This window comes from Helicoverpa armigera, chromosome 14, assembly GCF_030705265.1.
Source record: "Helicoverpa armigera isolate CAAS_96S chromosome 14, ASM3070526v1, whole genome shotgun sequence".
NCBI classification, from domain to species: domain Eukaryota; kingdom Metazoa; phylum Arthropoda; class Insecta; order Lepidoptera; family Noctuidae; genus Helicoverpa; species Helicoverpa armigera.
The window spans coordinates 510527-526684 of NC_087133.1; the positions used below are offsets into that span (position 1 = coordinate 510527).

Below are 16158 nucleotides of genomic sequence, written 5' to 3' on the forward strand. Positions count from 1 at the left end.
TATTATTTGATATTCAAATGTAACTGAATTACCTTAAAACTCCAAAAGAACCCACATATTTACCTTCATGTAATGTACCTAACCAAGAAAAAAACAGGATATAAATGGAACCTACACTATTCATTTAGTTGGAAATGAAAGGCCTATTTCCGGGCATAACCACAAAATACCATGTAATAATTACCGGCGTAAATCCTTTAGTTTTACGGCAGTTAATCATGTGTGTAACCAAGAGACATTTCACTACAATATTCACATTTACTTGGGTTTGTTTTATGTTACGGTAACCCAAGTAACCATCTCAAAAAGCAAAAAAGGCATGTTTTTTACCTACTTATTGAACTTGAACTCAATGCAGAGCTTAAAATTCAAGATTAAATAAAGATACCTTCTCATAACGGTATCGCAGTGGGTCGATATTCATTTGAAAATTATTACCTTCTTACACGATTTTCCTCAATCATTGTTCATTAATTCAATATTTTGTTGCCCTTAAGTATTTAAGAACATGTGAGTCATCTGAAGGGATAAACCAGTTTTAAGGCTGAATATGAATGTAAAGCCCGTTATTTTTGGAAAACAAACCTTTCTAAAAATTATTGTTGAATTATATAGTACAGGTATGTGTATGTAGGTTATTGTAACAGTATTTTGAATCTGGATTTAAGTGCGCTTTCACACTTATGAAGTTTTTTACGCTCGACGTGTTTCGCGCGTTTAGAAGACGTTGCAGGTTTTAGGATAATCTAGTATGTAGTAAGTAGGTGCACTGTCGATACAATGAAACTGATTACTTTGAACAAATAAAAACCACGTAAAATAACATTATTTATTTTTATAAGTAACTAAAAGTAGTAAATAAATGTGTATAAATTTTATATTTTTTATAGAGACTATAATAACAGGAGGGTACCTACTTAATTACTATCAAGAATGTATCTTGCTATCTGAAGGTAAAAATAATGCAGCTACAGCACCGCCTGAAAAAAAGGAATATTTAAATAAAAACTAATTTAAGTAAAAAGTGTAAAACTTTTTTTACATTTGAGCAATATTTATTATTAAAATACCTTCCGATAAAATCGTCAAAAAATATATTTCAAAAGCTTAATTAACTTTTACGACTAGTAAGATAAGATAAAGATAAAAAGTCATTTATTCAAAGTAGGCTGAAAATCAGCACTTTTTGAAGGTCTTTGTAAATGACAGCTCCCAGAACGCCTGCCCTTCACCACTTCGTGTGTATTTTTGTTTGGAAGAAGAAGAGGTGGGATACAATTCTGTCTGTATGATTTGAAGAACCAGTTATATACAAAACATTACAATACAAAATTTAAAACTGTTGAGTGTAACTTACTGAGTACGATCCCTGCGCCTGAGTACAACGCCACCGAACAGTGATCTGTCATGGCGCCGCTCAGTATGTTAGTGCCGGCGAACGCGCTGAGCCGCGCCACCATCATGCCCAGGCAGGCTATCATGCCTCTGTAATGTTCAGTTAGTGTCATATATCATGCCCGAGTGTATCTACGTATATAGATAACACACTGAGCAATGATCTGTCATGGCGCCGCTCAGTATGTTAGTGCCGGCGAACGCGCTGAGCCGCGCCACCATCATGCCCAGGCAGGCTATCATGCCTCTGTAATGTTCAGCTTAGTGTCATATATCATGCCAGAGTGTATCTTCGTATATAGATGAGCAATGGCACCAAATATCGAGCAAAGTTTAAAGAACCAAACAAGCCCATTTGACAGCTCCTCTCTAGAATGGGCCTATATCTGAATGACTACCTCGTTGGTCTAGTGGTCGCAAGCGCGGCTGCTGTGCTCGAGGTCTCGGGTTCTATTCCCGGGTCGGGCCGAAATCGCTTTGTGGGTTTTCTTAAACTTTCACTAAGCAGCCCGTAGTCTGGAAGTTGGTGATTGATTCACCCGTGCATCGTAGAGCAGGTAAATAATGTCGGTCCTGCGCCTGATTTCTTTCCGGTCGTCTCGGATTGCCGTCCCATCGGGTTATGAGAGTGAAGGAATAGGGAGTGCACCTGTGTCTGCGCAAATGCTCGTGCACTATAATATGTCCTGCGCAGCTGGCTGATCTTAAATGAGAACAGCCGCCGTTTTTCATATCCGAATATTACCGTCAACTCACCTGTAAGACGTAGGATACAAGTCGACGAAGTACGAGGATATGACTCCGAAGACCATGGCGGTGGTGAGGAAGATGTAGAACAGCACCAGGCCTGACAGTGCGTCACCAGTGTTGTTGATGCCGGCGCCTGCTGCCGCTGCTATCACCAGGATTATGATGGTCAGGGGCTGGGGAACAATCTTTGATTCATGTCTACTCAAAAGCTGGATAAGGTCGTAGAATAGAAATCTTAGTGGGTAATATTGCTTTGTAACTTAACATTGTCACAAGTTTTTAATTAACTACCTACTCATTGTTTGTTAGGAAAATTATTATAAGTATCCTTTTCCTATCTTTTAATTGACGGCATGTCACTGAATGTCTAATATCAGCTTAACACTGTATAATTGAATCATCTTTACAATCCTTTTACTTTAATAAGAAATACAAGTCACAGGGGCAGACGCTTAAAGCAATCAACTGCTTTTCTCACGGCCAATTATATGTTCCTTTATCAAGGGTCAGCAACGCCTCCGGTCTTTCTAGCGCCTGAAGGAAGAATCTCAAATATTATATACTTATTATATACTTTGTTATATATACTTGTTTATAAATAAATTTTTCGAAAGAATTTATTTTGGAAAATGGGTTCTTAGAATTCGACATCACACTTTGAAATCTTTGATTTTGGTGACCCCGTTATCGCTGGCATAAGCAACAGGATCCGCGTACGAAGTCGCGGGCAGAAGCTAGTAAGAAATATTTTTCATTGGTATTTTCTTTGGGATTCAGAAACTAGTGTTTTATAAATCCAGACTACAATTCACTGCTGGTAATAGCTAGCCCGATATAACGAACATTCCTTTTTAAAATGTCGCCATTTCAGAGATCATGAACAAAATTCAATTAAAATGATCCAACCCATACTTACTAATACTATAATTTTGAACTTAAAACTAAATACCCAAAGCCTAAGTAATCGATTCTACAGTAATCAAGTAATTTGACGGTCATTAGAACTAAATGATTGGTGAACCAGTTTCAAGGTAACTTACATATGGGGTCACTAGATCTAGCCCTGATCTAGCCTAACTTGTTCTTAGTCTAGATTCTTTAATGATTTTGTGCCTTAAATTGCTGTCTTCAACTTGATAGACCCTAATTGATGCCGTAAGTGGTTGAATTTTCGTATGCATTTGATTTGTGTAACCGAACCTGTTCTTGTGTTTTCAATTTATCTATAAGTACACAGAAGGGGCATATAATTGCTACTTTTTACCCGGTTGTGGGAAGTGAAGTCCCTGGAAGCGGATGATACCGTGAAGAACAAATAGATTCTTCTACATTCCACTCAACCCCACACTTGTGCAACAATTTTCAAGTACCTATAGATAGGTACATGAAAAGCATGGGCGTAGCCAGCTTTGGGCTCAGGGTGGGGCAGCAGTCAACCTATCCTCCGGGGGAGAGCGGAGCTCCTCCGATTTTTTGTATCTTGAGCCATTAATTTCAAACTTGTTAATCTCTTAATTTAAGAGGTTAATATTTTCAGGTACAGAAAATAAACAATCACACACAGGACAAAAGCCAAAAGCAAGGGCATATAGTTTCTGAATACGCGAGCGAAGCGAGCGCGAAATTTTTATCGGACTTAAACCAAATATTACGTAAAGTTTAGCCCAAACGTACTTAACTTTTTGTTTGTTGACAAATGCAAAAACAAGGGCATACAGTTTCTGAATAAGCGAGCGAAGCGAGCGCGAAATTTTTATCGGACTTAAACCAAATATTACGTAAAGTTTAGCCCAAACGTACTTAACTTTTTGTTTGTTGACAAATGCAAAAACAAGGGCATACAGTTTCTGAATACGCGAGCGAAGCGAGCTCGAAATTTTTATCGGACTTAAACCAAATATTACGTAAAGTTTAGCACAAACGTACTTAACTTTTTGTTTGTTGACAAATGCAAAAATAAGGGCATATAGTTTCTGTATACGCGAGCGAAGCGAGCGCGAAATTTTTATCGGACTTAAACCAAATATTACGTAAAGTTTAACACAAACGTACTTAACTTTTTGTTTGTTGACAAATGCAAAAATAAGGGCATATAGTTTCTGTATACGCGAGCGAAGCGAGCGCGAAATTTTTATCGGACTTAAACCAAATATTACGTAAAATTTAGCCCAAACGTACTTAACTTTTTGTTTTTTGACAAATACAAAAATAACATCGTTTCTGAATACACGAGCGAAGCGAGCGCGTAATTATTTTTTAAAACTTAAAACCAAAAACTACGTAAAATGTTACCCAAATATACATTTTTATGAATGGGGGTACTAGGTACGACACACCCGATTTACGTCCATACGAAAACCCCCTCGCTCGTATAGATAAGTCGATAAAATAAAGTTAGATACCTAACGTATAGCAACGTCGCGCAGCTAAGCTTCGCGGACCACTCGGAATGCCTCCAGGGACCACCAGTGGTCCGCGGACGACCGGTTAAGAACCAATGTGCTAAACGATCGTTCCATTGTACAGGTCGTACATGGCTGGGCAAGCAAAATAGCAAGCCCGGTTTTTACACTAGGATAAAATTGCATTTCCGAAATTTTGATCACTTTCACCAGTTCCATCTCCTTCAATGCAATATTTTTTGCATTAGATGACGCGCGCACCGCGCACGTTCGGGAACTCGAGCGTGTATTTTGTTTTGATCGCGCTCTTTTCAAAGTTGACAATTTTTTTGTGCAATAACTTACGGATAGTAAATATGATTGTTGAAGTTGTTAGTTAGAGTTAGTAAAAAAAACATTGTTTAATCAATCAGACACCTTATAGGTCAGAGCCAGGGCCCAGGGTGGGGCAAGTGCCCCAGCTTGCCCCAGTGTGGCTAAGCCCATGATGAAAAGCAAGATAATTACTGCCTTTTCTTGACCAAGTATAACCTTTTCGTAGGCAGAACGACATACGGAAGTTGTTACTATGTTCTCACTTGAGCGTATTTGACTTATGAGCAATGATACACACCTTTCTCCTGCCAGCACACTGTGAGATGATGGCATTTAGAACAAAGAATGACATGCCGTGTGCACAGCCCGCCCAGATGGTGTTGTCTTCTATCGTGTTCTTGCATTCGGACACCACCTGCAGAAATAAAGGAATTCTTAATAAATATTGTACAAAGATGAATTAATAAAATAGTTGCTAGAAATAAACTAGTTGTTAGAAATGCCAGCAAGCATCGTAAAAACAGCTGAAGTGCAACAGATATTTCTCATTCGAACACTGAAATTCGAACTCATTTCTATGTGATTGGTACGACGTGAAGAATATGTTGAAGATGTGTAACATACCGGCTGATCATCAGCGGCAGTAGTGTTGCTGAGGTGGAACAGGTCGCAGAAGGAGGCGTCGGCCACACTGGTGGCGTACGATGTGAAGAATATGTTGAAGATGTGTAACATACCGGCTGATCTTCAGCAGCAGTAGTGTTGGTGAGATGGAACAGGTCGCAGAAGGAGGCGTCAGCCGCGCTGGTGGCGTACGATGTGAAGAATATGTTGAAGATGGTCGGCAGGATTATTGCGAAGCTGTTGTTACTGAAAGAAAAACAATGGACATGTAGGAATAGGCAAATAATGATAAACAATAATCACCCTGAGGTTTAACTGGAGAATATATCGCTCATAAACAACTTGCTATTTTAACATAAAAGGCGCTTACAAACCAAATCTATCTAATAATGATAAAAACACTTTATTTCTAGATTATCTTTGAAAATAGAAGCAGCATTCAATAGAGGCAAGGATAACTAAAAAGCCAAAGATGATACAACCCTTGACGTAGTAGATATAGAAAACCATGAAAGCAGTAAAAGTAAGTAAATACAATCAAGTTATGATAACTCAAGTAAATATTACTTTACTTATGTTATTAATGATGGTCTTACGCGATATAAGTGACGAAGGTGAGGTAGTACAGGAGTGCAGTCTTCCACAGCAGAGGCGGTTTGAACAGAGGAGCGATTTGAGTCCAGAGAGACTGCAGGGAGAACACTCCCACCTCCTCCTTGTTGCCGTCTTCTAGGTAGATCTGTTTCACCTAGACAGAAGAAAAACATATTGCATAAAAAATATTTAGTGCCTAATTTAAGTTTCTTAGCAAAACATTGCAAAGGTTAAGTTGTGACAAAATCTTAGGAGCAATATTGACTGTTAATTCACGTAATACATGAATAGTTGTCCGTATGCTTTCTCCTATTCTATTGCGAAATAAAAGCTCACCTTATTAAAATTAAAGACACGGAAATTTAAAATCTTTGTTATAACATTACTGCTTTAGACTTTAGCTTGCTAATTTTTGCTTTAGACTCGTGAATCGTGTTGGAAAACCCTGTACAGTTAGTAAGATTTTTCCTCCGTACGTTCGGGTAGTTAAGATTCAATGCGTTAACCTTTAGTATACACTAATAACTTAATACTAACAGGAAACTTATCCCCATCATGTCCATTAGCCACATAGATCCTCTTCAGGACTTGCACAGCCTCTTCATTCCGGCCGACATTGGCGAGGAACTTGGGGCTCTCGCTGTAGAACCACAGCAGCAGCGCGCTGAGGCCCAGTGGGAGCGCCATGATCAGGGTCAGGAGACGCCAGGGTCGGTAGCTGATGCCTAGCAGGGGGATGCTGAAGTCCAGCTTCATTATTAGGAAGGCGGTTACTGGAAATGTAAATGGTGTGATTAGTATGTTATATTCTGGTGGTGGAATTTAAAAATGAGTGGTATATGTATAGGACACATAATATTGAGGACTTACGTTGGAATCAAGTATGTATGGCTATTGTTTAATCTGAATGAGATTTAGACCAAGGCTAGCGATATAGTAAGGTAGCGATATATTTAGTTACGTGAGGTTAGACATAGGTTTTCCGCCTATGAACTTAAATAGCACTGTTTATTTTATTTCTTTTCTTTATTTATTTTTATGAAATGGAAGATTTAGAGAATGGGGTGAAAACTAATGTAAGATGACTCTTGCTCACATTGAAACCACATTCCTTCCCAACAGCTCCATAAAATAAAAAAGCTACTCACTATAATACAGCGCAGGAGTAATCATAAGCGCACTGGTGATGAGCAGCATATACTTGGCGCGCACCCTGGTGCCGCAGCACTCGCCAATCAGCGCGTAAGTTGCTGACTCTGCTGCACTGGATCTGATTGAGGAGGAAGCAGATCTTTAAAGATAAGGTTGTATTGGAGTAAGTTCAATGTGATCAATGATTCGGGGGAGTTATTGCTATAGACACCTGATGAGACACCACACATGATGCCAGGAGTAAAAGTGATAGTCGAGCTTTGAGCAAAACAAGCACAACTTAACGAATAAAACATGTTGCAAACGTGTGGAAGAATCTAAATAAAATTTGGTTGTCGAAAATTAACATGTTTTTATTACAAGGACCAAAATTTTCAGCACTTAGACATTTTGAAGAAGTGGTGCTCTCTCACGTAAAGGCAATTTGGTTACCATGGTAACAATATACTCACAAAGCCGAGCTGATGAACCTGAGCGCAGCCAGCACCTGCCACGTGGGCGACAGGCTGCTGATGACGGAGCTGATGAAGCTGCCGCCCATGGCCCACATGAGCACCAGCTTCCTGCCTCTCGTGTCCGACAGGTAGCCCCATGGGTATGACATTACTATTATACTCACAAAGCCGAGCTGATGAACCTGAGCGCAGCCAGCACCTGCCACGTGGGCGACAGGCTGCTGATGACGGAGCTGATGAAGCTGCCGCCCATGGCCCACATGAGCACCAGCTTCCTGCCTCTCGTGTCCGACAGGTAGCCCCACGGGTACGACATTACTATTATACTCACAAAGCCGAGCTGATGAACCTGAGCGCAGCCAGCACCTGCCACGTGGGCGACAGGCTGCTGATGACGGAGCTGATGAAGCTGCCGCCCATGGCCCACATGAGCACCAGCTTCCTGCCTCTCGTGTCCGACAGGTAGCCCCACGGGTACGACATTACTATTATACCTGGAATGAAAGGTCAAACAATTTAGTTTTCGAAAGGTGGTTTGAAGATGCAGGAAGTTGTAAGGTAAAAGACGCATAAGAGTTGAGAATTAAGTATATGATACACGTTAAGGGAGCTCTCTAGTAAATATGCATTATGCTTACAATGATGATACATTCATAAAATTGGCCTGTTTATTGGCTGGATCCTTGATACCTGCTTACATCAAGTCAGTGATGAATTTTAAAGATTAAAAACTCTATCTGTTAAATGATCCGTTCGGAATACTAGCGGAATACTATGCGGTAGCGCAAGGGATTTTCTAAACCTACACAGATTCTACTCTTCTAATACCGTCAACAAGTGCACTAGTTTTAGTCATTGCACATTTTGAAAACTATTATTTGCATCCAATATAATTTTCTTATTGTTTAAGTTACGATTGAACTCACAACTTACCAGCAAAAGACATAGACGACAGTATCCCAATCTGGCTGAGCGTGAGGTCCAGGTCACAGGTAGCCGCTGTCACAATGATGCCCAAGCCGAAGATGTCGATACCCATCGCGATGATGAGCACGAAGCATGTGATCAGCAGCCCATAGTTGTATCTGCCATGACCTGAAGTCAGGGTAGAGTTTAGTCAGTTGCGTGTAACTAGGTAGATGATTTTATGTGGGTGTTTCTTTTTTTCCGATCTATCAGAATAAAAGATGATCCGTTGTGGGTTAGCAGCAGTGAGGGAGAGTCAGACTATAACTGGCTAAAAACCCATCGCGTTCCTTCGTAGGCCTTTTATGTACCAGGGCCGCGATAACTCTTTTGAATCATCCTGCAGCTCCAAGTGGGTGAAACTGCGGTGAAAAGCTAGTCTGTATTAATATTATAAAACTGTTTCAATACCAATATCAGATATCCCATTTATCGAGTAAAGCTATAGGTCTTTTATTTAGAACCCAAACTATCCCATAGTTCGGGTTACGCGGTCCCCTCATACACAAATAACTCCAGAAGGAATGAAGGTGGGATGTGGTAAAAGTCCAACATTTCCTTGCCGAATGGTCATTTAATTACTTGAATTTGGGATATTTTTATCCAGCGTGCAACAAAATGTTAAGTTCCTCAAAATATAGCTGAAACTGGAAAAAACTAATTTAGGCTCGTGTTTCGGAAGATAACATGTGAAAACAAAGCCTTTGATAGTATCGTAATCTTATTGATCAAAATGATAACTTCTCTTGAAACTGATAACCTGCTTGAATCACATGAATGATAAGTTTTTCTTTGTTATTAACCGATTTGACATAAACATCTTGAAATATCAATCTCTTAAAAATACAAAGTTCATATTCTTACTCGTGCCAATGAGGCATGTGTATCTGGTAAATATAATGTATCATCATCCTCCGAGCCTCTTTCCTAACAATGTTGGGGTCGGCTTCCAGTCTAACCGGATTTAGCTGAGTACCAGTGCTTTTCAAGAAGCGACTGCCTATCTGACCTCCTCAACGCAGTTACTCGGGCAACCCGATACCCCTTGGTTAGACTGGCGTCAGACTTACTGGCTTCTGACTACCCGTAACGACTGCCAAGGATGTTCAATGACAGCCGGGACCTACGGTTTAACGTGCCATCCGAAACACAGTAGTAAATATTTGTAAAAAGAAATATTATTAGAATTGGTAGGTAAATCGATTTAAAATCGTCAACCATCTCCCGAGCCTTTTTCCAGCTATGTTGGTGTCGGCTACCAGTCTAACCAGATTACCAGTGTTTTACCAGTAGCGACTGCTTATCTGACCTCCTTAACCCAGTTACCCGGGCAAAACGGTTCTTATATGTATGTCGGAGACGGTCATTAGTACGGACACTAAACGAGACGCAAGCGCGCCATCTGGTGGCGTTTCCGGTGAAACAACATTTTGGCGCGCTTGGCAGAGTCGTGGTGGTCAGCGTGGCGTCGACGGAGCTCAGTCTTCGTTGAGTCGTCGTGTTGCACACATCTCGAAACTGCCCTACGTCACGTCTAGTGCACCTAGTGTTATTGCTTAGTGTTGTAGTACCGTTGTAGATCCATATTGTAAAGTGTGTAAAGTGTCTTTTGAAACTAAAGTGTAAAGGTTCTTCTAACCTAACAGACAGACATGTGTTGCTGGGGAGTTTGTTCCGCCACTTCTTCTCCCCAGCCAAAACACATAGGAAGTGGCGAAGGGCGGGCGTTTTGGGGACTGTCTTTTGTTCTGACTAATTTGAATAAACGTTTTTGAGATTACAGTGTTTTTAGTTATCTCTTTGTGCGATTACCCTAGCTGGTGTCGGACATTAGTGCCATCCTGATGTTTCGTCGCCCAATCCGACATGTATATATTAGCAAATAAACAGACTGACTTGCTTCTGATTATTACTACTTTATAATAATTTTACAATTGTTCATTGATAACTTTACTGTGATTATAAGTACAATAAGCCGTCAGTAGGTATATAAGTTATCTCTGATAAAGGCAAACATTTACACAATGCAAGTTTAAGGATTTTCATTTAGCACTCCAGTGCTACAGGAAGAAAATAGGGTCATTTCGCCTGTTCGCGACCATCGCCCAGTTCGCGTCCATTTTGCCGATCTCCTTTAAAAAAACTTCGAAAACAAGATAATTAACACACCAATCAAACGAAAGATCATTACCGCTAATACGTTAATGTATAAGAGGCACGCACAGATAGACAAAAGTTCTGTGCGTCCAACCAATCCTTTTAGAAAAAATAATTAGTCTAGGCTCTTCAACAAGAAAGCGCAAACACGTTGAATTTTAGATAAAAATTAGTGTGCAGCGGCGTGTTTGATGGTAAGTTTTATATTGTTTTATGTGAATTTTAGGATAGATAGCTATTTCTACAGTTTAATGATGAATAAAGGTATAATGTTTTTTATGAATTTGGTAATGTTTTTTTATATTTAACGAATAAAATAAGGTGGACGCGAATTACTACATCGAATTTTACAAAACTTCCACTTTGCGTCCACAATGGACGCGAACTAAAACTATCCTCTATACTAATAAACCAAATTGCGTCCACTGTTTTCGTTAAATACTTGCTTATAAAAATAATTAAAACATGGGTACTGTTTAATATATTAAGATTAAACAGTAATTTTTTAATTTTTTTTTGTTATTTTAAATTAAAAATCAACATTATCATCATTTAAAATTCACTTTAAAAAAATAAAAATATTTTTCTCAACATTGGTTTAAGTAACTTAAAATTAGGCAATTAATTTTGCAACTTGAAAAATAAACAGTAATCAGTTCTGTTAATTTTACCCTAAAATCACAGGGAAAGACCCGCGTTGATTATAGTAAGTTTTGGCCATATTAAATTAACAAAACAATATAACAATTTTGTCTAAACATACAACTAAAAGAATTGTTGAGTCAATAAATTATCAGACAAGGCATATTCTTTGAATATTTTTTTTATCGATTTATTCTTCTCTCGAATATCATTTAATGCTTTCTTTAAGTCTTCTTCTGTGTATGTTGTCTTTTCCTTCTTTTTTCCTGTATCCGAAGAACTTATCTTAAATGAAATTACTTAATATATTAAGATTAAACAGTACATTTTTTTTATTAAGATATATACGTGGTTATTATTAAATTATATTTTTTTTATGAAGATATATACGTGGTTCTAATTAAATTATAATTTTTCTATTTTTTTATTAAGATATATATATATATATATATACGTGGTTATAATTAAATTATAATTAAATATTTAAATTATAATTATAATTTAATTATAACCACGTATATATCTTAATAAAAAAAATTACTGTTTAATCTTATTTTAAGTTACTTAAACCAATGTTGAGAAGAATTATTTTTATTTTTTAAAGTGAACTTTAAATGATGATAATGTTGACTTTTAATAATTAAGTTTATTGTTAAATAAAGAAATTGATCTAATACAATCTTTCTTTATTAATTCTTAAAAAAATCACCCCTATATTCCTTTTCTAAGCTACTGGACGCGAACTGGACCATGGGTGGACGCGAATTGGATTTTGTGGACGCAAACTGGGTAAAACGCCTAATTTTGAGGTTTATCGATTTAAATAGAAAACGTAAGATATTTCTAATACAACTGAAAGTTAATCTTAAAATAGAGTATATAAGGAATACATTACACAAATTTGACATGGAAATGAGTGCTGGAGCATTTTTATTATCGCCGTCAAACTTGCCAACTGCACTAAATGGTCGCCAACAGGCGAAATGACCCTAGGTAGGTTCTTGAAATAATCTTATTTCTTTCAGTTTTCAGTTTAAATTGTGTTCGGATACCACTTCAGTACCGAATCACTACAAAAATAATATTCATTAAATCAAATCTATCTTTCGAACGTGGGTCTCATCAGTCATCCGTGTGTCACACCTAGTCATGTTGTTCTGGTAACGAAACCATAGCGCGATGCAGGAATCACACGCTTTGTGACAACGCCATCTAGCGAACTCAAAAGTAAACTTGACTTGCGAATTGTACCTGTAATTGTGTTGGTAATATTGATAGCAAATGAATTAAATAATATTCATTAAATAATATTTTTCAAATAAAAAATCCTAAATAAGGATGTTCTCAATACGACGTATACACGACGTATAAACATTAGCACATATTATAGTTTCAACCATTTATTCACAACATTAAGTTTAGTCTTATTATCTAAAATCGGTTGCTTAGATTTGAAGATTTAAGCCTACAATGGGACATAGGGACAGAAAAGGCGACTTTGTTTTATACTATGATGATATGTAGTTCTAAAATCATTACAGCATGAACCTTTTATCAGGTCCTTTTTATTTTCTTTAAAAATATAGTATTTAAGAAAACAAAATTGCTAAAAACGTATTCTTGACTTTTCATTACAATATTCGTTAGTTGAAAACCTTGACACATTAGGCACGGTTGTTAATGGCGTTCTTTACATAACTAAGAAGCTAAAATGTATCTTTTGTTGAGGAAATTGATACGTAAAAACAATAGTAACAAGGCCGGAAAATCCACTACACATCAGTATAATTTTTGCAAATCTGCGGCTTCTACATATTATATGTGTCTTAGTTTGTTTTTTACATGGACTGTTCAAAAACTGTTCTCACATTAATAATTTGATTTGCAAAGCAATGACGACCTCTGCGCTACGTCTCAAAAAACTAGTGCGTCTTTTGAAGGTCGTCAAATTAGATAAACTAGTTGGAAACCCGAATCAACGACTATTCAACATTAGGAATACTTTTGGAAATTGTGAGATCGCGTATTGGTAGAGCAAAGGTGGCAGAGTATTAATCACTTAACGTGAACTTTAAGTGTTAAGTATAAAAATATGTTTGTTTCTTCAATTGCTTACACTATCTTATGTAAGTATTTAAGTAACTGATTCAATAGTTTTTGTGCCTGTAATCGAGGTCGCCAATTCAACGTGCACTGCATGCTACAATGCTACTTAATTCGCAATGGTAATCTTCACCGTTTATACCAAGACTAAAAACTTTATGGTTTATACAGAGATTGACTAAAGAATAGTAGTCCTACAGTTAAATCAGAAGCAATATTCCAATTAAAATGCAAAAAAAGTCTAAACATTTCATACATTTTAAATATTTTTAACTAATTGAACTGGCTTTAAGATGTATTTTCAATTAATCGTCATTCTACGCTTATTTCATAGCAGCATTTAATTCTTGTCTGAGGTCATCTCGTAAGTACCTAGGTACCTAACGTTCTTTCTATCCGTGGCTTTTCATACAATCTGTACAGTTCTGTGAATGATAATATTTAGCTTAATGTTTCCTTTTCTATTGGTTAAAAGGTCTATGACCAGTGGCCAATCATTGCAATTTTCATCTAACCGCGAGTTCTAACTCGATTAACTTCATATTTCTTATTGTTCATCCCCTTATCTCCCCTCGTGATAGTTTCGTGACCTCTCTGTCTGTCTGTATGTCTGTTATCAGCTAAGTGGGTACTCATCTCATCGAATCTCTTGATCTGGTTTTGTTTAAATCAATTGATTTGTTGTCAAATATTTGTTTATCTTATCAATTGTCGATTTGTTTGAGATGTTTGGTTTATATGTCGTAGGCCTAAGTTGGGAACAGAATTCAGTGCTTATGCACCTGGGCCTATTGTTAACATTATAGTTATACTTTTTTGTTCTCGTGGCAACGCTTGATGCTGACAGTGCGTGGAGTTGACACTTCTCGTCATCTTGTCATGACGAGTTTCTTCGCACTCAACTACACCCGTTTAGCTGGAATGTACCTACTGTTCTTATCCTAGATTTGATTTCCAGGCTGGACATCTAGGTAATATAGATTTGTATATTATAAAGAATGGATGTATTTGAAATATTAAAAAAATAAATGGTCAATGACCTATTAACTTTTTATTTCGAAACATATCAAAAAAACTTGAAACCAGTTTTTGCAAATTTTCCTTGTTTTGTATGCACGTGTTTAGAAACACGATATTCACAAAACATTTACATACAAACTTACTACATCTCTGTTTTCGCAACTCTGTTTCATTTTTGGTCCGATTTTGATGTTTCTTGGCATACCTCGATGTTTGACTCCGGCGTTATCAAAGTAAAGATGATGGAGCCCCGCTGACAGCGACGAGGTATTGGTTCTAGGTTCGTGGGTAAGTACACAAAGGATTTCAGAAGGAATAAAAGGGAGTTTTAGTCAGTAAAAGTCTAACATTCTCTCCCTTTTGCTCTCACAGTGTGAGGGGTCGTTTAATAGTTTATAACGTAGTTGGATAATGTAGTTGGCTGCAATATTGTTTAATTATTAGTAATTATTTTTGTAACATTTATATTGTAGCTGTTTATTGTCCCATGATGAATAAAAAAAAAATAAATAAATAAAATAAAACGTCTTCTCAGTTTGTTCGTTTGTTTGTACCCTAACAGCTCCGAAACTACTGACCTGATTCGAAAAATTTTTTCACTGTTAGGATGCTACACTTTTTCAAATAACATAGGCTAGCCTAGGCTATTAACATATCCCGGTACGGTGGCAGTTCCCACGGGACGCTAACGAATCCGCAGGAAAACGACTGTAAATGAAAAAAACAGAAGGACCTTTTCCGACTTTCCACAGAGAAATGCTTTTTCTGACCAGAAAAAAATGTATAAGTAATGGTTCAAGTTGTCCTTCTCCGTGTGAGAGGAGGCCTGTGCCCAGCAGTGGGACGATAAATAGGCTGTAACTAACTAGAACTAGAATGGTTCAAGTTATAATTAAATGTTTGTTTACCATATCTACACAACTTATTGATATTTCCCTGTTAATAATACCTTGTCTACTTAATTATCCAGTAATTTATTAACTCACCGGTGATTTCCAATGCTTCTTCGTAACTGTATTCGATTTTGCTGTGATCTACAGAATTCATTTCTATATTGTTTATATGACTTTTGTTAATATTATAACTATTTTTTGAAGGCGCCATTTTTATTGAAGATTTTAAATTTTAATTAATTTTTTAGAGTAAATCTTGTTGTTAAATACTGTTTTATTGAATAGTTAAAGAAATAATAATCTGGTAACCATATTTATTGATTTTAATTAACTATTTTACGATAATTTTCCTTCAATACAAAGTTAGAACACTAAAATCTTAATCTTAAGTCAAGTTTTTATCGTCATAATCACTGTAACACAATTCTGTGGCCTTAAGCACTATTGTTGATGTTTTTACAATGTTTTTGTTATTAACAATAAGCAATATAAGTGTTTCTCAGTGTGCACTGAGTTGGAGACTGATCAGAAACTCAGTATTAAGTGGAAGGTCGGCTTATCTCATCGTTGCGATATTGTTTTTGTAAGAAATGGCGGGGTTTTGTTTCTTTCTACATAAATTATTTTTTTATTTTAAGTACAGTAATATGGTATTATTAATTTGTGAATTGTATAAGTGTCGTTGGCTCT

The 16158-nt window shown here is 37.1% G+C and overlaps 1 protein-coding gene across 1 annotated transcript; it reads right to left on the minus strand.

Annotated features, from left to right (window-relative positions):
• Window positions 1–839: 839 nt before the first annotated feature.
• On the minus strand, window positions 840–15719 carry LOC110378273 (synaptic vesicle glycoprotein 2B). The gene is made up of 11 exons (XM_064037907.1): window positions 15562–15719; window positions 8621–8782; window positions 8019–8181; window positions 7229–7350; window positions 6618–6853; window positions 6083–6234; window positions 5600–5732; window positions 5161–5277; window positions 2152–2318; window positions 1358–1642; window positions 840–980 (listed from the first exon to the last, which is right to left on the minus strand). The coding sequence occupies exons 1-10, from the start codon at window positions 15677–15679 to the stop codon at window positions 1528–1530; spliced, it is 1485 nt and encodes a 494-aa protein (XP_063893977.1). The 5' UTR covers window positions 15680–15719; the 3' UTR covers window positions 840–980; window positions 1358–1527.
• Window positions 15720–16158: the final 439 nt, after the last annotated feature.

What these genes read in the sequence shown, in the direction of transcription:
- LOC110378273 (XM_064037907.1), bottom strand. Translation starts at nt 15,679, where the DNA reads ATGGCGCCTTCAAAAAATAGTTATAATATTAACAAAAGTCATATAAAC. An exon ending in CTGCTGCTGAAGATCAGCCG is followed by an intron (nt 5,278 to 5,599) that starts GTATGTTACACA and finishes TTATTTCTGCAG; the next exon opens with GTGGTGTCCGAATGCAAGAA. An exon ending in AGTGTGCTGGCAGGAGAAAG is followed by an intron (nt 2,319 to 5,160) that starts GTGTGTATCATT and finishes ATTGTTCCCCAG; the next exon opens with CCCCTGACCATCATAATCCT.